Source organism: Zonotrichia albicollis, chromosome 10 (assembly GCF_047830755.1).
Source record: "Zonotrichia albicollis isolate bZonAlb1 chromosome 10, bZonAlb1.hap1, whole genome shotgun sequence".
In the NCBI taxonomy this organism is placed as follows: Eukaryota; Metazoa; Chordata; class Aves; order Passeriformes; family Passerellidae; genus Zonotrichia; species Zonotrichia albicollis.
In genome coordinates, this window is record NC_133828.1 from 25,553,141 (window position 1) to 25,576,112 (window position 22,972).

At 45.7% G+C, this 22,972-nt stretch overlaps 2 protein-coding genes across 7 annotated transcripts in view; both read left to right on the forward strand.

Moving 5' to 3' along the window:
- The window catches only part of CHN1 (chimerin 1), a 91,948-nt gene extending 90,601 nt beyond the window's left edge, over positions 1-1,347 (forward strand). For all 5 annotated transcript variants that reach the window (XM_005484081.3, XM_074548451.1, XM_074548450.1 and 2 more), the window contains one exon: positions 422-1,347. In XM_005484081.3, the coding sequence (XP_005484138.1) occupies positions 422-593 (172 nt within the window). In that variant the 3' untranslated portion in view covers positions 594-1,347. The remainder of the gene's footprint in view (positions 1-421) is intronic.
- Positions 1,348-4,024: 2,677 nt separating this feature from the next.
- CHRNA1 (cholinergic receptor nicotinic alpha 1 subunit) lies at positions 4,025-21,387 on the forward strand. 2 transcript variants are annotated; one of them, XM_026791731.2, is made up of 10 exons: positions 4,086-4,280; positions 11,548-12,199; positions 13,984-14,129; positions 14,278-14,322; positions 14,759-14,868; positions 15,109-15,304; positions 15,922-16,159; positions 17,248-17,471; positions 18,727-18,966; positions 20,895-21,387. In XM_026791731.2, exons 2-10 carry the CDS (start codon positions 11,977-11,979, stop codon positions 21,024-21,026), a joined length of 1,554 nt encoding a protein of 517 aa, XP_026647532.2. In that variant the 5' UTR covers positions 4,086-4,280; positions 11,548-11,976; the 3' UTR covers positions 21,027-21,387. The 2 variants fall into 2 exon arrangements, with proteins under 2 accessions (XP_074404553.1, XP_026647532.2); XM_074548452.1 differs by lacking the exon at positions 20,895-21,387 and having other exon boundaries at positions 4,025-4,280; positions 17,248-17,352; positions 18,727-18,869.
- The last annotated feature ends 1,585 nt before the right edge of the window (positions 21,388-22,972 follow it).

Below are 22,972 nucleotides of genomic sequence, written 5' to 3' on the forward strand. Positions count from 1 at the left end.
CAACAGGCCATTGCCTTGCTGCTGAATTCAGGTAATCAGACACAGCTCCTTTATTTGGAATACTTACAGACTGGAGACACAGCAACTCAGTAACATCAGTCTGACATGTTTTCAAATAAAAACTAAGGCAGAAAGGGAGAAACAGAAGAAAAATCTAGAGTTTGTAGTTCTTGTATACCAAAGGACTTGTTCATGCAGTGCAGGTGAGCATGGTCTGTGTGCTCTGAGGGGGACAGACACTGAGTCACCACAAACCCCCACAGCATTTGCTTTCACTCACTCCCGAGTGTTTCACCTGACGCTCCCATGTGCGACCTGCTGGGAAAGGCACACGTTTCTGTCCATTTTCCCTGATTTTCAAGCATACACAGGCATGGTCTGGCACAGAAGAAATGTGAGAATCACTGGGTTTTTTTTGCAGAGTAACGCTCCATGAAAAGGAGAACCTGATGAGTGCAGAAAACCTGGGCATAGTTTTTGGACCAACTCTTATGCGAGCGCCGGAGCTGGACGCGATGGCCGCGCTGAACGACATCCGCTATCAGAGACTTGTGGTGGAGATGCTTATAAAAAATGAAGACATTTTATTTTGAATATTTTGGGGGTTTTGTAATAAAAAAGGAAGCAACAGTGTTCTATGGATGAAGGAATATTTTAAAGTAATTTAATGGCTCTTGTCACTGAATTCCATATTTGCTAGAGCTTTCGATGTATTCAGGATAAAAATGAAGGAACTCTTTGTCGTTTCTGTAGTGCTATTCAGCTGATGTTGAAAAAGGTTAACACATACTTTCCAGTACTAGTAATCCTGGGTGTTTATCATGTTGAAATAAAAAACAAAATGCCTAAAGCTATTGCATGATTTGCTCCCTGTTCTCCCTGTTCTGGTGAGACTCATTCCATGAAGAAAACAACTGAACTGGTGCAGCATCTTTGTTCTGGATAGTTTGTGATTGTAATTCAGCATGTTTCTCCGTGTAAACCTGTTGTGAATTTGCTTTTTGTTCTATGTAATTGGTTTCTAATACTAAAAAGAAGGCAGACTTCTGTGAAATGGAGCCTCTGGCCATTTATTGACATTTCATATTCTTCTCTTCCTCTTCTGGGGCTGATTTCTTCCTGGGTTTCTTTCCATTTTTTCATCATATAGTAATTTGTTTTTAACAGAAACAAAATTGTACTTTAAATGTTACTTTAAGTAATTCTCCATGATGTTTATGGTGGTTGCAGTGAAATCTGCAATACTGAACAGTGTTCCTTTATTATTATTGCTATTTCAATTGTAATTTTGTATTTTTATCTGGCATGCATATATTAATTTATTAAATTTTGCTTTTAGAACTCTAACATCATGCTATTTATTTTTCCTTTCTGAACTTGTTTCAAAAATACTGATTGTTTCATTTCTCACATTGGCACTTTAATGCTGAACAACCTCTGACTTAAATGAGTTAGAGTTTCACCAATTTTGACAAGACTATTCTAAATATTTTGGTTCCTGACACATTGCTAAGGTTCTCACAAATTCCTGTCTGCTCTGAAAACTCCTTTCTTCCTTGTCCAAGAAGGCTTCAGAACTCTTAAATAAACCAAGAAAAGTATTGTCAAGTCATCTACTACTTCATAAAATATATCTATTGTTATAATTGCCTCTATGTGAACTGGAATGGCAGCTTACAATTACACAGCTGTAGCTGCCCACAGTAGATGGATACACCACCAAATTTCACATGCAGACACATCCTAGGACATTTCCTTTGCACTTCAGAGATTCAGCTCTGGTGCAAACACTTTGGTCAGCCCTGCAAACGCCTCCTGGAGCAGGAGGAGCACAAGGAGGAATAATCCCCTAGTGGTCAGAACCAGCTGACAGAAATAAGGTGCCTCATTGCGTCCCACCCTGCCTTGCCTGTCTGGCGGGGAGAGGGTGAGCTGCCTTTCTGCAGCTCTCCTGAGCTGGAGATTGAAGGATGCCAGTGAGGAAAAGGTGAAGCTGGGGATGTACACAGGTAAGTGTGTGGGGAATGCTGCTCTGGGCAGGGGGCTGCTGGGGGGGCAGAATGGGGGAAGCTTTGAGGGAATCTAAAGTATGGTTTAGTTTGAGGTTTTTTTCAATTATCTGTAGTATTGAAAGTGGCTTGCTGTTATAACTCCTGCACTAATTAGCTCACATTATCACTTTATTTATGGCAATGAACTGCAACAGATGGAAAACTTTATGTCTCTGACCATAGCCGTGCCTCCCCCAGCCCAAAAGGAGGGGCCCACATGCTGCTCAGTCACATCTGCCTTGCACTCCAGAGCCACACATGTTCACCTCTACCTTGCTCCAAGCCAGCTCCTGAACATGCTGTATTGCCCACTGGTGCCCTGACTCTTTGTGGTGCATTTCCTCACTCAGCTCTGTGTTTTGGGTGGCTCCTCAGGCCATCCACCGCTCCTGCATGCCCTTGGGGATCCCTTGCAGTGGCTCTGGCTGGCCCTGGCACTGTCCTGTCACTGCACCCAGCTCTCAGCCCCGGCCGTGGCAGACTCGGATGTTCTCACAGTGCGACCAGGAGAAGGGATGTTCTCCCAGGAAATGCTGCAGTGCTCCAGCAGAAGCTGAGCCCGGGGCAGGGCTGTGTTCCCAGGACAGGGCTGTCCCCAGCAGTTCCAGCCATGGTGCTGGCACTCCGTGTCCACCCGAGCAAAAGGCAGCTCTTGTTCCCCAACTGTGCAAGTAAACCTGAGCTAGGTGGCTGTAGTTGCCCTTTCTAAAGCACGTAAAAGAAAGCACACATTAAATGGCAGTAATTGGGATAATTACTGAAATACCCAGCCTCTCTCTCCCTGTCAGTGCTGCTGACACAGCTGCTGCCCTGCAGGTGCTTTCAGCCGCCTTTGGAAGCAGAGGTGCCCGACAGGTGGATCAGGGAGAGAAAAGACCACGGAAAATAGCAAGCCTAGATTGCTCTGGGGATGGTCAGTGCTCACCAGGGGGCAAACAAGGTTTGTGAGCTACTAGGGAGCCTCCTGCAGGAGATGCCCCCTCTCAAGCACAGTTTTACAAGTGATTATGATAATGGAAGTTTCTGTAGGAAAGGAGGAAAACCTAAATGGGGAGCTACTGCTGAAAGAAAAACAAACAAAAAACCCAAACATAATACACAAAAAACCCAAAGCCAGAGCAAGCAAAGGCCCTACAAGCCCCCACACCCAAAAGTAAATAGAACCACCCTCCAAAAACCCATGTCAAGAAATGCAGCTCTTCCCTGCTGCCCCTGAGTGGTGACAGCAGCTGCAGCACAGCACCCGGGGTCAGGCAGCCAGGCCCTGCTGGCACCAGCACCCTCTGCTCTCCCCAAGCCTCACTTTCTGATGGGCTGTAAGGAAACTGCATGCCAAGGGATGATACAGAATGTGTTCAACACCAGATAATATCAATATTCAACTAATGAAGGCTGACCCTGTGTGCCAGGCACCCTGCTCAGCCCTCATGGAACAGAGCTGCCCCTACAGAGGGCACATCTCTTGGATGTGGGTCACATGTTGTGTTAGGGTCAGGAATGTGGGATGGAGAACCCCAACACTCAATGAAGTGTTTTCTTGGAATCTCAGGCATCTGTATGCAGGGAGTTTCCTTTATTCTCTGTAATTGTAATATTTTTATTAAGTGTATAGACAAAAGCCTCCATTTTAGTCTTGTTTTTTTTAGTGTTGTAATGAAATTGATCTTTCCTGAGTGGTAATCTTTTAAAGAAGTAATGCAGAAAAAACATTGTCTTTACAGTGAATTTGAAATTTCTTTTTTGCTAACCAAGCAGATGCTTTGCACACAAGCAAATTGCATTATTTAAGTTCCATTTATTTGATTTTTTAATTAAACAAAGAAAGTGGGTATTTTTAATATTTGTATTAGTTAAGTGACAATAGAATAAATAATCTAGGTCTATGAGAAGCAAGGGCTATCATCAAGTTGATTAGTTCTCTGAAGGAATTGGTTTCCTTGAGGAGTAAGTGCTGTCTCAGTGCTGGGGGTACCTGTGGGCAGCTGGGCACACACACTGCAGCACCTTGCCAAAGGGCAGCTGGACACGGGAAAAGATGGGGAAAAGGGATTAAACTACAGCTCCCCACTGGAGGGATGTGTGGGCACCCCCATTTCAGACTGCAGAGCTCAGGGAAAACTCTGTGTGCAGAGGCTGTGGGCAGGGACCTCTGGCAAGGCTTTAGGAGAGCTCTGTGATGGGGAAGCAAGCTGCCTTCTGAAACAAGAACACGAGCTATGCTAATGTCAGGTGAGCCGACACGATGGAAAATCCTGTTATTTATGATTTGATGCAATAACAAACTTTTCTGGTCCTTCCCCCTTCAATGGCAAAGGAAAGGAGAAAAGATTTCTAAAAGCATATATGATGTACTCACTTTGTTCCTGACCTAATTTTTGCATGCTGATGAATGTTCTGCAATGTTTTTATTATAGCTATAATTATATTGCAGTTGGGGAAAAAAAACATTTAGTGAACCTAGCAATCATGGGTTTCTTTTTTAGTCGTGCAGAATTACTGCTTAGCAACTACACCTCAGCCCTGGGAAGCTTATGTAACACATGGGGAGGAGGGCCAGGACGTGTGTGTGCATCCAGGGACTGCTGAGCAAACCAGCAAGGCAAGGCCCTGTGCCCCACAGAGGGCTGGGGGGTGTTGCTTTGATTTTTTAAGATTTTCTAAGCTTTCTGATGTTTACATTCTTGTAGCAAACTTTCTCACGCTTTCTGTAAATAACTTATTGTTTGGCATTCTTTTACGGAAGAAGACAAATTTGATAAGACTGTTAGTTTGTCCAGTGTCATTGGAGAGGTGGCACTTGCACCCTCCAATCCACTGTCACTTTTGGAAAGCTATAAATGTTAGCTTTTATGTCCAGCTCTTCTTCAGTTTTTCAGCACATCCTTCCCCTGCCTTAGCCATGGACATTTGGAGTTGTGCTCTTCACCAGAGCCCTTGCATAAACTGATAATTTCTTCATGGCCTGTCTCTCTCCATGGTGTGGGCCACACCACAGAGATATTCTTCTTGATGCCTCCTGCTGAATCTCAATTTGGACAGCGTGATTCAGTGATTATCGAATGTCTCTTGCTGGTTTCATGGTCAGAGTAACATTTTTCTTTGATCTCTCCCAAGAGTGATGTCAGTAAGCTGCTCAAGAAACTTGTTTAAGAGCTTTTATTTAGATGTCCTTTTGTATTTCTCATATATTTTTTTCTCAAGGACATGTATAGCTTCTTGCATTGCTCAGGTGTTTATCAGTACTCTGCCTTGGTCAATTGGAGCAAATGGTTCTCAGGCCTCTGGGATCCTCTGATTAATGTATTTCCTGAGGCAATTAGGCCTTATTTTGAAATATATATTTGGCAGACAACCAGGATTTATTTTCACTAGGTCGCCTGTAATTTTTCTTTCTTGCTACCAAGCCTAGAGATTGAATGCTAAGCTTTCTCTCTTTGCCTCTTTTTTATGACTCATTACTAACTCTGTCACTAATGCAAATAGGATTGTACAACTATTAAAATTATTCATTCTATAGATTAATATTCATAAGGTAGTGTATCCTAAAGCTTGCCTGAAGGATCATTCACTAAACTCAAAAGAACTGAACAGAGCACCATGCTGTTGCTCACTCAAATCCAGCACCTGCTCTGTTCTCAAAAAGGGGAAGGTGAGAGATTCTTCTAATTTGTTATCTGCTCTTTTATCCTCTTTCATGTTTTCCAGCATCATGATGTTGGACATATGTTGTTTATACCAGGCAACAACTCTCATATGACATCTTGCACTAAACTGCTGGAGTTCAGGTACACTGAGATTGCTGCAAGGTGAGTTAGACACCACCAGTGTGGTGCAGGACAAGTTACCCGACAGAAAGGGAGGTTTGCAGTCCAGCGGAGTACTTTTATTTAAAGTAGACAGAGGCCAATAATGAAATAGATGTGAGGAGGTGCAACATCTGCTGCAAGGTCAGTTGCATTGACACTTGCAAATCCCTTCCTCATGGAAAGCTGTGAGCTTCTCCTGAAAGTACTTCTTGCCATTTGGAGAAAAGGCATCATTTCCAAATGTGTTACAGTACCTTGGGTTTAAATTTTTTTCAAAAAAATCCCAGACCCCAGCAGTCCACGCTCAGCAATCCAAATGCTCACTCTTCTCAACCATTTCAAATACACTGCAATGCTGAGCCTCTATAGCTCCTTCATGCCCCCTCATTGAAGGAAGAATTGAGGCCTGCCCACAGTTAAATTTGAAGTTCTCTCTCTGTAGCATAAACCAAGAGGGGTTTGTCAGAAGCTGCAGAAAAGAATCAACTTGGCATTGACTGGTGAGGATATTGGCAGTGGGGAAGCTACAGGAGCAGTCACAGGTACTGCCATGGAAGTGGGGACTGGCCTGTTCAGTCTGAGTCCATCCTTGGGTTGGAAACCTCCCCCAGCATTAGGAGGAATCTGCCATTCTCTTTCTCTTGGTGGGAGGCAAACCCCCAGTGGTGTTCCCTTCTTGCCCTGCAGCTCAGATGCCAGTTCAGCCTCACACCCGAGCTGTGGGCAGGTTGCTGACAGTGTCAGTGAAGGCTGGGGCTCCTGCTGCTGCCACAACCCTCCTGCAGAGCCAGCAGCCAGCACAGCAGCCTCCCCAGGACCATCCCAGTGCACAGTGACCTACCAGTGCAGGGGGCACAGAAAGGGAAGAAAGGGAAGATTAAAAGTTTTCAGAATTGGTTACCTAAAGTAGCCAGGAAAAGTGACCAAGGGAATTTCTCACATGGAATGTTCCTTTTGGTGAAGGCAGTGTGGTTGGGCTGGATGCTGCATGTGTATCACCTGGACACTGCTGAGCTGCTCTCACCTCAAACCACTGCTGTGCTGAGCTTCAGAGCTGAAACCTGTCCTGTGTGAGCACAGGCAGTGTGCAAGCTCCAGGGCTGTGTGACAAGTCCGTGCAGATGTAGCTTTGTCTGCTAGGAGGATGAACCTCACAATCAGGCTGATCCATAACCCAGGCTTTGTTAACACTCATCAAACTGGAACTGTTTCAGTGCCAGTTTCTCTTGTGGGGCTGCTCCTCTGGCCCCTGCACAGCCTGGCTTGCACTCACATTGCTCCCCTTGCTGTGCGGTGTGTTTACCAAGGTATTCCCCCAACTGCCTTGAGTATGGTGTTTTGCACTCCTGTCAAATCCCAAATATTGGTGAGCAGGGAAATCTGGAATTTGTCTTCATGTGAAATGCTGAGTAAAATCTGTGGGGCTGTCAGAGGAGGGGAGCCACCCCTGACTCCTGCCTGGTGCTCAGTGTCCCAGCCATTCGTGCCTTGCCATTGGCAGCCCCCACCCTCCTGCAGGCACCCAGTTGTCTCTCTGATGTTTCTGAAGGTGTTGCTGGAGTTTAGGCTGTATTTTTGTTTTTCTGTTTTATCAATTGTAAATACAAGCTTGTAAGTTCCCTTTTGTCTAACACAGCCAAGATCTTGCAGGCTGCCAAGGAGGCAAAATAAATTTTGTGTGATAGGTGAGAGCTACACACCAGGAGCCACAGAAGTCAGTATTTTCCACTAATTACCAAGAAAATTCTGTGTGTGTTGGCAAAGATCCCAGCATAAGCAATAAAAGTGAGTATTTGGCATGAGGTCAGTCCTGGGTAAAGCACATATCAACAATTCCAAGTGTGTCATGTACAGGAGTAGAAGTCTGTCCCTGGGAGCGTGGTGGAGGGTGGCATTTCCTGCTTTAAAACACTCTGCAGGCTCAGGTAGCCCAGTGAGGTAGATGTTGACTTTTTGAAGGCAAACACTGCAGCCCCAGGTGAGAGGGATGCTTTGCAGGGATCTGTGGGGTTTTCTGGGACCAGTGAGGGCTTAGGGAGGGGAAGATCCATGTGGGGAGGGAGAGGACTTTGCCACTCAGCTCACTGGCAGGATTAAAAATAAACCAAACTTGTTTCAGTGTGTTTATCCAGATATAACAGCAATGAGAGAACCTGCACCCCAAAGGCAGGCACCCTGGGGCTCCCACAGGGTTACAGAGGTGTCCTCAGGATCACAGAAGTTGATCCTGGTTGTACTTGCTGCAGGTGTGATGTGGGATGGTTTAGCAGGTCTGCCTTTCACCAGGGCACTGGAGTTCCATGGGAAGCAGGTGACATCCAGAGGGATATTTATGCTCCCATCCCACAGCTGGAGTTATATGGGGAATGTGTGCCCCATGTTTCAGGATTTGTTTTGTACTTGGGAGTGATGACATTGCAGAAGGGCTGCAGTCAATTATATCCTTGTGGGCAGCAGAGAAGAGCCTGTGTCAATCTGGGCAGCAGCTTTAAGCATTAAAACAACCCTGCATTGCCACCTCTTCCTCCCCCTGGCTGTTCAGTGGAGCACCCCTCAAAATGCCTTCAGCAAAAGTCTGAACTATGGAACACTGGCCAAAATAGGTCAGAGCTCATGGGAGCTGAACCAGCAGATTTTTGTGAAGCTAAACTTGAACAGCCTGCTCTGCAGTTAGTCCAGTGGAGAATCATCATTAGAAACAGGCAGATGTATCTAAACAGGTAAATGGGAGCATCCAGAGAAATACTTCAGGCTAAATGCTCCTGTGGTCCCACTCAGTGTATGGAATGGGGCAGGGATATGACACATGTATTTCCAGAATTCAGGTTATGCTGAGCTCCACTTTCTGCACTGGCAGTAACTCTATTAAATACTTACATCTGAATATGCACTTAAAATATAGTAATGTCACCTCCAGAAGCAGAGACTCCTAGGATCTGGTTTCCCTGTTTGACTGGGGTCCTTTTCCTTGTTCTTCTCTTTCTTTCCAGACTCAAGTTCTTATTTTCTTTCCAGAAGCATCATTCAGATTAGATAACTGTGCACCATGTCTCTGCCATAACATGAAAGCTCTGTAATTGCAGAGTTTAAGATCACCACTTCTGAGCAAGTTTTTGGTATTTTCAATTCCTTTGGGTGATGTAATAGAAAACAGAGAAAATATCTGCTGAAACCCAACTTGCCACAAACATCCGTGGTGATAAAACATTTTTGTGGGTTGGTGGATGTGTATCTGAGTATGGAAAACTGCAGCTTTGGATTTCTTGATTTGAGGAATTTAATCTTTATCAATACGTTCTGACATGTATATTAATGATTAGCATATTCTTATGGGCACTGGAGTAAGCTGGGTAAGTACAGTCCTCCAGCATCTCAAGACTGGCATTAATTCCTGGTGAATTTCTTGTGGAAAATGTTTGCTCCCCGTTCTCTCTCGCCAGGGAGGGTTTGCGGTCGGGCAGCCGTGCGCGGCTCATCCCTCATCCAGCTGTTGCCATCTGGCGGCCGCGGGGCCGAGCTGGGATCCAGCGGGAACGTGTGCCGGGATGTAAATCTGGGAAATCTGGGAACGGACGCGTGGCAAACTCACAAATGTTTGTCTGCCGTCTGCCTTACAGGGCTGCCATAATCTACTGCCGCCAGCAATGCCATTTTCCCGATACAAAAATGCATTTAAAAAGGTATATACTGCATTTGAAAACTGAAGCTAAAACTGCTGGACAGTGCTATTATTTTCAAGCCTTCATTCCTTTAATTTCCCTGATGTACTCTCTAACCTTTCTCTGTTCTTTTGGTTAGTTTTGCTTCTGCTTCTCAGCACCTCCACCCTCCCACAGGCCCTGTCGTCCGTGTGTCTGCTGGAGCCTCTGGCACCGGCTCTCTTCCATTGGGCACTGCCTCTCTGCTCGCAATTCTGTGACAGAAATTCCGCTTAGCGCCTTCTATTCCTCACTCTGTCCAAAGCATCAGGTGTTCTGCTCACCTTGCCCGTGCCTGTGCAGTGCCACTCTGCCAAAGCTCCTCACCTGCGGGAATATTGGTTCACAGCTGGCTGTCCCTGGGCAGGACCCCCTGTTCCTCACACATGGATGGAAGGAGCTGTGCCCTACATCCAGCAAGCAGGGAGTTTGCTGCTTTGCAATCCATCTGAATGAGGCTGGTCTGCCTTACTATGGGGGGTAGTGGGTTTGTGTGAAGGATGGGGAGGGGGCTCATAAAAACAAGCTGAAAAGGCTGGAGTCAAGATAGATGTTAAAAGGGATTTTTATGTGGGAAAGAAACGTTTGTCAAAAAATTCGCTGAATACTCTGAAGGAAAAAAGAAAAATACCCACCCTAACAATTGATCAAATTCAGGCATTCAGTGTAGCTCAGCCCCTTCCCTTGCTTTTCCACCTCGGTCATGATGGGTCACATTCCCTAGCCGAACAACAAGCAGCACTCATTTCTCTGTCCATATTTAACTGCAGTAGCTCAGGTTGCCTCAGGTTTTTTGCGAGGTAAAAGGCTTTGTGTCCCTGCCAGGGAACATTTCTCAGAGCCAGGCTGCTGCTCCCCAAAGGCCTTCCACAAATACCTGCTCCTTCCTCTTCCAACACAGCGCTGGCTCCCAGGCTGGGGCGGCTGCAAGAGCCACAAGCCCTTGTGGGGCTGCAGAGCCGCTGGGGCCCCCACGCCCTCTGCACCTGCCAGCCCCAAGGGACAGACCTGTCAGGACAGACAGACAGACACCTCTGCTAGCCGAGAGTTGTCGTGGGCCAGGGTGTGGAAACACCCATCCATCTTGCAGCCCTGCTGGGGTGGGCAGAAATGCTTTGGGAGCCCGAGAGGATCCGGAGGGCCCTGCTCAGCATTCCCACAATGCCTCCATGGAATTGTATCTCCACGGCAGCTGCCGGCCTGGGATAAAGGCTGGGAGCACTCAGACGCGGGTTTGAAACAAGATCTCTGCAACAATGGGAGCTGCTGGCCAGGAACCAGGCCAGAGTTATGTAGATGGAGAGTTTGTACTGGAGGAGAAATGTAAAGGTGGAGGCCGGATGCTTACTGGAGGGAGGTGGGTGAGGGAAAGTGATTAAAAAATAATTAAAATAATAATAAAGGCATCCAGCATGAAACACCAAGCCAGCTGGAAGACAGCACCAAGGATATACAGCAGAAATAGAAAATACCTCTGGTGTCACCCAGAGGCAAAGCTAAGGAAGGGTTTGTGGGGAATGTTTTCTGGAAAAGGAAATTTGGAACACAGTGTAAGAATGGCTGTGGCAGGTCACCCAGAGCCATGTCCTATCTCCATATGGCAGCTGCCTGAGAAAAATGCAAGAACACCATTAGTATTTGGCAATCTATCCCCAGGACACCACCCCAGAGTCAGTGATAGACTTCTTAGGGGGAGTGTGTGTGTGTACATTCAATAGTATAAAATTATCTGGCAGACTATTTTTTCTGAACAGGGATAGACCTCTGCAAAGAGACACTCCTGTGGCACCCAACTCCACTGCAGACACGCTCTGTGAAGAGCTGTCTTGGTTAAGGTGGACAACTTTTACCTCAATATTCTCTACTTTTTATCATGGCGACAGCAAGTGAATCCAAATCTGCCTTCTCCAGACCATTTGGGATTTTACAGACACTACCAAAGCTCTCTGTCTTGCTTTCAGACTGATGGCTCATACTCTCTATCTGTTCCAGGTACAGAAGCCAATTTGCACTGTGGATGTTGTTGTCACTTTCTCCTGGGCCTCTTCCAAGTCTTTTGAAACCAGATGACCTGAACTGCAAAGAACATTCACAGATTTATAGTGGCATCTTTCCTTTTTGCTTCATCTCCTCTCCTGGAAACTGATGGACTGGCTTTTCTCATGCTGCTGAACACTTCACAGGACTCTCTCTCTCAAGGTTTTGTTCCTGAGTGATATTGTTGAGCTCAGAGTAGATAATCATGTATGTATAAGGTAGATAGTTGTGTGTATATAAGTGTGTGCAGTATATATATTTGTGCTCAGTTACTTACAGATAATTCTTTCTTAGTTTATTTGTGTGTGTATTTGTTTAGTAAGACACAGACCACATCGATACTTAGAAAAAAAATGACCTTTTGTAAACCACAGAAGATATTTGATGGGTGAAACACACTGTGCTCCCGTTTCCAGCCCGGTGGGGCAGTGGCCCTCAGCTGTCACTCCCAGAACAGGTGCTGTAAACCAACACCCTTCTGGGTGTGCTTTGGCAGCACAGCCCCCTCTCAAGAGACTCAGAGTGCTTTGTGCGTGCCTCCATCTGTATGACTGCGGCAAGAGGACGATGAAGGTCCATTGTGTGCTCCTCCTCCTCATCTGCACAGGTAAGGTGTTCCAGCTGTTGCCTTGAAGGGGGGTTGTCTCCTTCCAGGGCTCTGCATGTACATCAGCACGAGCAAGGATGTGTTCCAGGAGGGGCCTGTCCCACTGGTAAGGTTTTATGAACACACCCAATCATTTATAAGAAAGCTTAGGGGGGTGCATTAAGTAGCAGCTCAGATATTTGTAATTTCAGGCACCAGATATTTTCAGTGGAGAAGTTTGTGTTTAATTGGTTTTGTCTCTGCAATCTTTTTTTCATGCCCCCGTTTGCCTTAGTGCTACATGTATTTCAAAATATGGGAAAGGATCTAGTAAGCATGACTTGGAATGGGAAAAATCATTACAAGGAGTTTCATTAAGTTGTGGGGTGACTGACAAGGAGGTAGAATTGATTGGCAGCTGCATGTGTTGTACTGAGCTAAATCTTTTTGAACTGTCCCTTAAAAGAATAAATATTTGTAATCCTAAAAGCTTTTCAGAAAATTCAAGCAGTATACTAAATTCCTACCAAGCTACACCAGAAGGGAGCAAATGTGAAAGGATTTTAATAGCGTTAATCAAGCATAGAGCTTCAATTAGATGGGTTGTTGTAATCATAACTTAAACATTGAAAGATGCCTCCTGTCTACCCTCACTCAGCCTCCTGGCAGAGGAAGCAAACAGTGTCTGTCTGCAACAGACAGCTTTTCTGATTGGCATTCAAGTACTTTAATATAATCTCATGGCAGGACAAGGCCAAGGCAGAACCCTTGGCAATCTCAGCTCAGCTACGTAAAAGCTGATGAAAAGTCAGTTAGAAAACCAGCAGAAATCCTAGCTTAGGTTGGAGTCAGCAGCAAAATTCTTGTTGACTTCTGTGGCCCAGGATTCAACAGAGAGTGGGAGACGAGGGTGCAATCTGCCAAAAATGCTTGCAGTGAGGCTCAACTGTTCTGCTCCCTCTCGCTGCCTTTAAGAGGGGAGACACAAAAACATCCCCAGGCACCCCTCCCATTTGCTTTCCCCCCTGTACCAGTGAAGCAGCTACAGTCTGAGGTGATTGTGTGCCTGCTACAATCTGAGGTGATTGTGTGCCTGCTCCCCCTGCCCCAGGCTCTCTGGAGGCAGGGCCCGTCTGTCCCCAGTGCCCTTGCTTCTTGGCACGGCAGTGCCATGCACAGCACTGCGAAGGCTCCCATGGAACGGGGCTGTTCCCTGCCATTTTCACCTGGGAAGTTTTTCCTTCACGGCTCTTTGGCGCAGCACAGCCAAGTCATGCTGGGCAGCCTGTGGGCAGAGCCGGCCATGGACCTACCCCACACAGTGAGCGGTTTCCTTCTCTCACCGCCTGCACAACCCCAGCAACTCCCATTGTGGAGAGGAGCTCTTGTTCCACTTAGACTGCAGATGCAAGGAGTGGGGATGGTGATGGCTTCTCCATGACTGGTGTGCTTGGCCCTCACCTTTAATGTCAGTGTCACAGAAGGTCTGTGGGGTTGAAGGTGGAAAAGGCAACATTAGAAACCCCTGAGACTGGACATTTTCTGTGTTTAACAGCCCATAAGTACTGCATGTTAGCACAGTTTCAGGCTGGAAGACTCCTGATGTTCAGTCTGATGTTCATGATCCTGCCTGTTTGCATTTGTTCATCTCCTGGTGGGAGGCCATTGTCACAGGGAGGACTTGGTGACATCCCCCACCAGCAGCTTGCCTGGCAGCATTTCCTCCGTGCCAGCCTCAGACCGATGGAGCTGTAGCCCTTCCCTGCCCCTCCCGACTCTTGTTGTCCTTTCTGGCTGTTGTGCAGCTGGGCTGGCCCTGGGCTATGAGGACGAGACCCGCCTGGTGGAGGACTTGTTCAGTAACTACAACAAGGTGGTGCGGCCTGTGGAGGACCATCGCGAGGCCGTCGTCGTCACCGTGGGGCTGCAGCTCATCCAGCTCATCAGCGTGGTACGGTGGGACACGGGTAGTGTTGAGTCACTGCCTCATGTGATCGTGCCAAATGGTGGTGTTTTTCTAAGGAAACCATTTTTATCCTTTAATCCTGATGCTTGCTGGTGCTGTCTGCTTTTTTTTTATCCCTTTCCTTTTTTTTAAGGATGAAGTAAATCAGATTGTGACAACCAATGTGCGCCTGAAACAGGTAACTCTAAATATTCTTAAGCATTTAATCTAATTCAAATAAATGCACTCAACACAGTAAGGAATTGACTACACTCTCATACCTTCAGGGGCAGCCTGGAGAGGTGGGTCAGACAGTAGAGCATTTCTTCTTACTGAGATCTAAAGATTAAAGTACTCTAGATGCTAAGAGTTTTAAGAAAAGCATTTGGGGTTGTATTTCAAACAGTAGGCATCTGATATCTTTGTGTTATTTTCTTTTGGAGTTTTTGTTTTTTTTTAATAAGCTTCTTATACCAAAGTATAAGTTAATGTAAAAAATGAGCTGGGGGTCCCACTCCCACATGTATATGCTTACCTGCATGTCCCAAAGCAAGGGAGAAGCTGTTTCTGGGAAGTACTCAAACTAACCCCAGTGCTGGGAGGGGCTCTCAGGGACTGAAATCTTCCCTCTTTAGCAATGGACAGATGTCAACCTCAGATGGAATCCAGATGACTACGGTGGCGTAAAAAAAATCCGCATCCCCTCAGATGATATCTGGCGGCCAGACCTTGTTCTTTACAACAAGTAAGGGGTGCCAGCTGCTCAGGGAGGCAGGGAGGGAGGGGAGAGGAGCTCTGCCTTGTGGCACCACCCTGGTGGGACAGTTTTCCCATGACATCTGTTCCAGTGGGTACAATTCCTCAGGGAAAGCCTCTCCAGGAGCATGCACTGGGGAGTCATTTGACCCACAGCCAGAGAAATCCTTTTGTGACTCTGCTGATTATGCTGCCCATATTGCTTTCAATGTCCTTGTTCCTTCTGCAGTGCAGACGGGGATTTTGCCATTGTAAAATACACCAAAGTCCTTCTGGAGCACACAGGTCGGATCACCTGGACACCACCAGCCATTTTTAAGAGTTACTGTGAAATCGTAGTCACACACTTCCCCTTTGACCAGCAGAACTGCAGCATGAAGTTGGGAACTTGGACATACGATGGCACAGTGGTTGTTATTAACCCGGTAAGCAGGGAGTCTGTAATTGGGAAAAGCAGCAAAGACCTGTACGTGTTTTTTTAAGAGAGATCTCAGATTTAGAATGGAATATGACCTAGTTCTGACAGGAAAAACAAGAAGACCCTACCTGTAAAAGAGAAAATTCTCATTTGTAGATCTGACACAAGATTTCCTGGTTTGGCTCCTAAATTCTTCTTACATATTATCCCTGTGCCCTGACAGTCTCCTGTCTGTCCTCTGGCAGCTTTGCACCACTTTTTATGGTGCTGCCTGTTCTACTTCTGTTTGTTTTCTTGGGTTTAGAGTTTTCTGAGGGGGTATATTTTCTCTGCTCATGACTTTACACTGCCAAAGACTCCTTCCCTGTTCCCTCAGGTACATCTCCTGTCTGTCATATTTTTTCAGTCTACTATCCTGACTGTTTCTGTAAAATATTCAGTTGAATGCTGTGTAGAGGCTGGTATTCTAAGGAAAAATAACATAGATGAGAGTTTTTTACTCACAAAAAAACCCCACAAAGTGCATGAGTTATTTGGAATCACATTCCTGAGCCAAACCTGCTAAGTTTTGATTTGGCTCAGAATACCTGGCATTAAGAATTTGTTGGGGTGTTTTGCTGCCAGGAGAGCGATCGTCCAGACCTGAGTAACTTCATGGAGAGCGGGGAGTGGGTGATGAAGGACTACCGTGGCTGGAAGCACTGGGTTTACTACGCCTGCTGCCCTGACACGCCCTACCTGGACATCACCTACCACTTCCTCATGCAGCGCCTGCCCCTCTACTTCATTGTCAACGTCATCATCCCCTGCCTGCTCTTCTCCTTTCTAACAGGGCTCGTTTTCTACCTACCCACAGATTCAGGTATGTAAATGTATTCATTCTACTTCCATAGAAATTTCTCTTCTTCTCTAAGAAATTCCTGAGAAATTCCCAGTATTTGAAACCATCAGCCAGCTTGAAGGCCAGTGCATACTAAAACTGGACATTTCCACTGAAAGTAATGGCTTTAAATATTCTGCAAAGAAAGGATAAGTGCTGAAAACTGAAACTGTTGATAGAAATAAATTGGGGTGCTTTCCCACAGAAATTGCTGACTAGCTATCCAGTTAACTTCTGCAAACTAAAGATTTAGCTGGATAATTTTTATGTTTTGCCCTAGGTAATCAGTGTGTTAGTATGTACTGCAGTAAAATGAGCACACAGGGGTGACAGAGGCCCTTCTGCATTGTGTCAGAGCAGAGAGCTCATTACCTGCTCACACACACATCACTTTGTGTGACACAGAGTAATTCTGACCTGTTCTGGCCTCCTTTGTCTCTGCTGAGCCACTCATGCTCCCTGCAACCATTTCATCTCCTTGATTCTTTTTGCCTTTTGTCGGCTTTTCATACCACTTAATTTCAGTGTATGCCCCTTCTTATTAAATACTTGATGCATTTTTTAAAGTGGAAAACTTTCTACAAAGTTGAACCGGATTTAAAAAAATGTGTGAATAATGTTTTGTAATTCATTTTTGACACCATCCACATGCATAGCAACTGACCTGATGTCAGATGTGATTTTAGTCTGCTCTCTCAGCCCAGAGACAGAGAGTAAGGGAAGCAAACCCTCAGAAAGCTGTGGAGCAAGCACAAAGGTGCATATGCTGCATTGTTTAAAATGCAGAGCCCACCAAATGCTCCTAGCAAGTAAAAATATTCAGCACCCACCCACACCTCAGCCCAGTCATTCCTGGTAATTCCCACCTTAGTGCTGGAGCAGATGCTGTTAGGCTCTCAGGTTTGCCAAGCCTACTTGCTGCTTTGGATGCTGGCAGAGATGATGGCACTACAAATGCACACAGGTGTTTGTGTGAACAGCTCTCACCCATCCTGCTTCCCAAACCAATGCTCTCTGTACTGATTGATAGGACCAGCAATGATTTTGGGGATCTGGCTTTTTTACGACAGGTGAGAAAATGACCCTCAGCATCTCTGTCCTGCTGTCCCTGACTGTGTTCCTGCTGGTCATCGTGGAGCTGATTCCCTCCACCTCCAGCGCAGTGCCTCTGATTGGCAAGTACATGCTGTTCACCATGGTGTTTGTCATCGCCTCGATCATCATCACCGTCATCGTCATCAACACCCACCACCGCTCCCCCAGCACGCACACCATGCCCCCCTGGGTCAGGAAGGTGAGCTCTGTGCCTTAGCACACCTTCTGCTTTCACCAAATGCTCCATATTTTATTGGCACGTCTTCTAATAAAAGTCAAAAAGAATTGGGGAGGTAAATGCGTCACATTAAAGAGCACAAGAGCCAGTGTTTACTACCTAGCTGTGTGTAAAGTCAGCAAGATTGCTAAGGTGCTCCTTGAATTAACAAAATTGTGCACTGGGGTAGATCCTTGCAGGGAACAGATGAGACAAAACATGGGCAGCTAAAGGTAGGGAATGGGAAAAGAAAATGTCCATCTGGATTCAAATTATGTATCCTGGCCTAATTCTCCACTGACTGCAAGGCACTACTGCCTGCCAGTGACCAGCCACCAGCCTGCATGAGTGCAGAGCACAAAGGCCACTGGGAATACCTGAGTTCAGCATCCCATTTTGCAAAAAATGGTTTAGCAAAAGCTACAAAATCTTCTCTGTAGTTTTCCAGTATAGAGTTGCTCTGCAGCCCTTGGGAGATCCTTGCACAGGAGTCTAAATGGTAATCATAAGACACAGAAAAAATTGGTTGTCTGTCATTACAAGTTCTTTGCCAGGGAGACAGTATCAAAGACCATCTGATTTATTCAGTAATCCTTGCTGTTTTGAAGCCTGCCTGGGTTCATACCAAACCATGACACAAAAGGAGGTTTTTCTGTGTATTTCTAATTATGTTTTTAAGGTTACAGCTTATATTAGATTCCCTCTGCAGCATAAACAACCCCTGCAGAAGGGAAACTTCAGCAGGAAATGCTGCATGTGCTTAACATTGCTTTGGCAGCAAGTCTCTTACTGTAAACCTTATATACCTGTATAGCAAATATTCATAATAGCAAAATCAAACCTAAGTAGCCAGAAGAGTTTCTTTGCAGTCCAATCTTCAAGTCAGATTTGTAGGCAATGTGTTTCAAGTTAGATGGGATGGCTGGAGCTCTGTCAGCCTGTGCCAGCTGAGGATGTGCTCCGTGGCATCACCCACACTTCAGGTGTGGATGCTGGGTGTAGGGCAGGGGGATGGCCGACAGCAAACACTCTGCAGGCCTGCGGGGACTCCCTCTGCCCCGGGACACGAGGTGACAAAAGCCCCGGTGCGACTGAGGCGTGGGCTGGGACACAGTCGGAGAGGGAATGTGCAGCACGGGAAGGATCCGGGAGGGGAGAGCTGTCTTTGTTCAGCACAGCTGCAGCTGTAGCGCAGCCCCACAGAGCAGCCACTGTCATCTTCTCCCTTTGTTCGCAGATCTTTATTGACACAATCCCAAACGTCATGTTTTTCTCTACAATGAAACGACCATCAAGAGACAAACAAGACAAAAATATTTTTTCAGAAGATATTGATATTTCTGACATTTCTGGGAAGTCAGGTTCTGTGCCTGTCAACTTCTACTCCCCGCTTACCAAAAACCCAGATGTGAAAAATGCTATAGAGGGAATCAAATACATTGCAGAAACAATGAAATCGGACCAAGAAGCCAGTAATGTAAGGCTTTGTTGTTTTGTTTTTGGTTTTTTTGTGCATGATTCATTTCTAGCTTTCAGGTTGCTACATCTTACTTTTTTGGCAAAATATCCCTGCCTTACAAAAACACTCCAAGCCCTGGTTTGGCTCCAGCAGTGGATGGTCTTCTCCCCTTAAGGGAGTCAACAAAGAGCAACAAATAATTGTCACAGATGTTAATTGAATATTGGCTTCCCAAAATAATAGAAGAGGAAAAAGTGTCAGTGCCAAGGTTTTCTTATGTGATATGTGAAGCCATAGAGATGGAGTGTCTTTGAGTAGGAAACCAGTTTCAACAATTATAAGCAAGTTCCAAAACACATTTCTTTGGTCTCCCACTCAGGCATCTTGCCACTGTAGTAAGTAAGATCCTGCTGCTTTTGAAAACCCAGGAAGCAAGGCAAACTCTAAAAACCCTAGTAGTGTTATCTGAGAAGTGTTAAATGTAACTTACAAATTATATTTCCAATTTTGATAAGGTTTTGTTTTATTCCTGAATACAAGTAGTCCCTCCAAATGAAGTATGTTATGAGCTACTCTGATTACTGACTTTTTCCACATTGCAAGCCAAAGGAAGGATAAAAGCATATAGTCACACATGGCAGTGTTCCCTAGGAAAACCTAGCTCTGCCTCCTTCTAGCACATTCAGTACAATTAAGCCCTCTTTTATTTCAGCTTTCACAGCTCACGCAGCTTTTGCAAGGCTAATTCAGTCCTGGTATTTCACCTTCCTAGGTGGTCACAGACCTTTCCTGTTGAGCTGCAGGCTGGTCTGAAGGCAGGGGAGCTCTCTGACAAAATAATTTGACTCACTCTCTTGAAAAGGAGGTGCTTCCTTGCCACCGACAGGATTTACACCACGGTGTTTGTTCCTGTGACCAAATTCCTGGAGCATGTGGGATGGCTCTGGCTGTAGTCTCATGTTCCCCGTGACTCCTTCGCCTCTCTGCAGACAAATTGCTGTCTTCAGCAGGGCTGGCATGGCTTCAACATCTCTGGGCTCCACTTCCTCCCTGGCTTACAAGGAGGGTCTTCAGGTTACCAGCAAACACCCCTTCGGAAGTGGAGCCCAGCTGTTTGTGTCATCTGGGCACTAGTGATATATCGCTTCCAGGGGGTTTCAAAAGTCAAGTTTCCTAAATAAATGAAAGGTTCTGAAGGCTATCACTTCACTGCACTTGCTTCTGAACCACCTCAAAACAGTAGTCATTGTCAGTGTCCTCTAGATAAATTACAGCAGCCTCTTCTGCTTATGGCAGCACCAAGGCACAAGCAGAAGCTGCTTTAGGCCAGCACATGTCACTCCTTCAGGTGGAGTTCCAGGGTGGAAATCATGAGCCCCGCTGTACTTGGTGCCTTGCACTCTGCATGTTCTTACTGTGCTGGGTTCCCAGTGAAAAGGTACAGAGCAAGTGGCTCGTGGTGTCCCACAACTAGAAAAAAGACTAATGGAGCTACCAAGAAGGTTTTACAAGGCATTAGAGTGTATGGAAAGCAGGGGTTAGGGTTAAATTATTAGGAATTGCCTAGATATCTCATGAGGAAAAAAAAAAAAAGCAAGGGAAAAACAAAAGTCATTTGAGTCAAACTAAGCATTTTGCTTTCAAGATTTTAAACTTTCTTTCAGAAGCAACAATTGGCCTAATAAGCTTTTCAACATTTTTTTAAATGAAATTGTCCAGCAAATTGCCAGGGTTTCTGGTTAGTTTAGTGTTGAAACTTGTATTTCTAGGTTGTTTAGGCTTTCTTAACCACTGACCTGCTTTTGAGAAAAAAATGAGCATTTTTTGCATAGCAATAATGGCACTTAGGGAAGAGCCTTCCCCTTGTTCAAGATAGTAAATTACGAGAATCCTGTAACAAACAGGGCTCTGCAGAGATTTTACCATCTCCTTTGTTTCTTTCCCAGGCTGCAGAAGAATGGAAGTTTGTTGCAATGGTGCTTGATCATCTCCTCCTTGGCATATTTATGCTAGTTTGTTTTATAGGAACATTAGCTGTATTTGCTGGTCGCCTTATTGAATTAAATCAGCAAGGATGAACGTCAGCTGGAAACTATTTGCTGCCCTAAACATCTGAGAGCATCATGACCATCAGAATCTGGCCAGCCTCTGAAAGGTTCACTGACAGGAATCAGTAACCACTGGGAAAGAGCAGGGATAATAAAACGTAAGGCCCCATACTTAGCACTTCTGAGCTGCTGCTCAGCAGTATTTAACTGCCAAAACGAAACACTTGCATTAGTGGTAAAAGTGAATGGCTATCAGCCAGGTTTTGTTGTGTTTTACCCTTTATTAAAAATGTTAATGTATAATAAGGTTGTCTGACTTTTTAAGCAACATATACTATTCCAGTGAAGTCAATAGCAGTGTAATAAGCTTTAGTTGAGCTGTAAATCTGTATCCAACTTTGGCATTCAAGCTGGTTTTAATATCTGTTCTGTGGCTTTTGTATTAGCAGAGTCACTCCTCTGATAACACTAGATACAACCGTCAGAAATATCTCAAACTCCATGCTTAAGCACTTGATTTTCATGCACAAATCTGAACTGACTGTCTGTCATGAATTAGTCTACCCATAGAATCTTGCTGCATCAAAGGGGAGAGTCTTTTCTTTATAGTGGGAAGGATCCAACCTGTTTCTAGAATAATCTCCAAATTCAGCCTACTCTGCTTTTGGAAGGTTGGTTTCCACACTGCGCCTTCGACCTTGAGGGTGTTCATTAAACACAATTCTCTGTTTCCGAAGCCGTCCCTGCCCCGCTGGTCCGGCGGCGGCTCCCGGCCGTGCCCGAGCGCGGCCCGCTAACGGGAGCGCTCCTCCCGGAGCCGCTCCGCCCAAAACTTGAGCAGCAGCTCGCTCTGGTGGCCAAAGCAAAGCACTGCTGCCTCTGCCCGGCACCGCCGGACTTTGTTTACTCCGCATGCGACGCCAGCAAGGAGCCTCTCTGCGTTCAAATGATGCTGTGTGGCAATACCAGCAGGGCTGCCCCTTCTTCTCAAACATAAATAAGGATAGGTGGGGCAACTGCGACAAGTTACTCATCTTTTCCAGCTGGTTATCCAAGCCAAGAGCACTACTTTGCTAACAGCTGTAAACAATTTAGTAAAATTATTCGTATTATGTTAAAACGTGTCCTGCCTGCAGAGGACAGGCATTAGAAGCACTAGAGGGAAATGAGGCACTTGAGCAACACTCCCAGCATTGCGTAGTGTTTGCCGGACAGTGTTTTGGTGAGCTGCAGTCCTGAGCAAACAGTGTGCCTGGGGTGATAGATCACTTGTAGCACGCTGCTCCGCTCTCACGGTTTAAAGGATGGTAATCTTTGCCTCCCTGGATGATCATTAACCCTGCAAGCGAGGGCCAAAGATGCATTGCTGGGCGCCACCTCTGCTGCCAGAGGGAATGTTCACTGCAGCTGGGTTTGGCTCCGGTGGGAGCTCCCAGCAGCTCCCTGCTCCGACGAGCTGAGCTGCAGCCTAATGTTGCCCGGACCTTAATTTGAGAGCCTCGGATTGGCACTGAAATTGACAGAACAATCCTCTTAGAGCAGCAGGTGGTTGAATCTTAGTATTAAAAATAAACATCAAGTAACAAGATTCATGGTGAGCACCTACAGTATCTTTGTTCAGCCTTCCCAAGGCAGATGTCTTGGTCTCCAAATTCCCCCTATCTGTGTGCCAGAGTCAATGTGTGCACGTGTGTACCTGCCTGCTTCTCCAGCTCTCCTTATACACAGCTAAGTACCAGTGCTTCCCTTCCACTTCCTCAGAAAAAGGTTTGAAACTATTTATTCAAAAATTGTCATTTGTGATGGTTTGACCTGTTTTATAGGCACAGCAAATCTTCTTTCTGTCACTTTGACTCTTGATGAACTAGTTGTGTCTCAAAAGATGTGACAGCAGGCAAAAAAAAAATGCTGACAACTTCCCTTCTTAAGTTGCAGATTCTAGGCATTGTACTCTGACTCTCCAAACAGAGTTCTCC

Bases quoted from the DNA above. Each gene is read 5' to 3' on its own strand.
- CHRNA1 (XM_026791731.2), top strand. From the start codon at position 11,977: ATGGGTGAAACACACTGTGCTCCCGTTTCCAGCCCGGTGGGGCAGTGG. The intron at 14,130-14,277 runs GTACGGTGGGAC...CTTTTTTTTAAG, and splicing joins TCATCCAGCTCATCAGCGTG to GATGAAGTAAATCAGATTGT. The intron at 14,869-15,108 runs GTAAGGGGTGCC...TTCCTTCTGCAG, and splicing joins GACCTTGTTCTTTACAACAA to TGCAGACGGGGATTTTGCCA.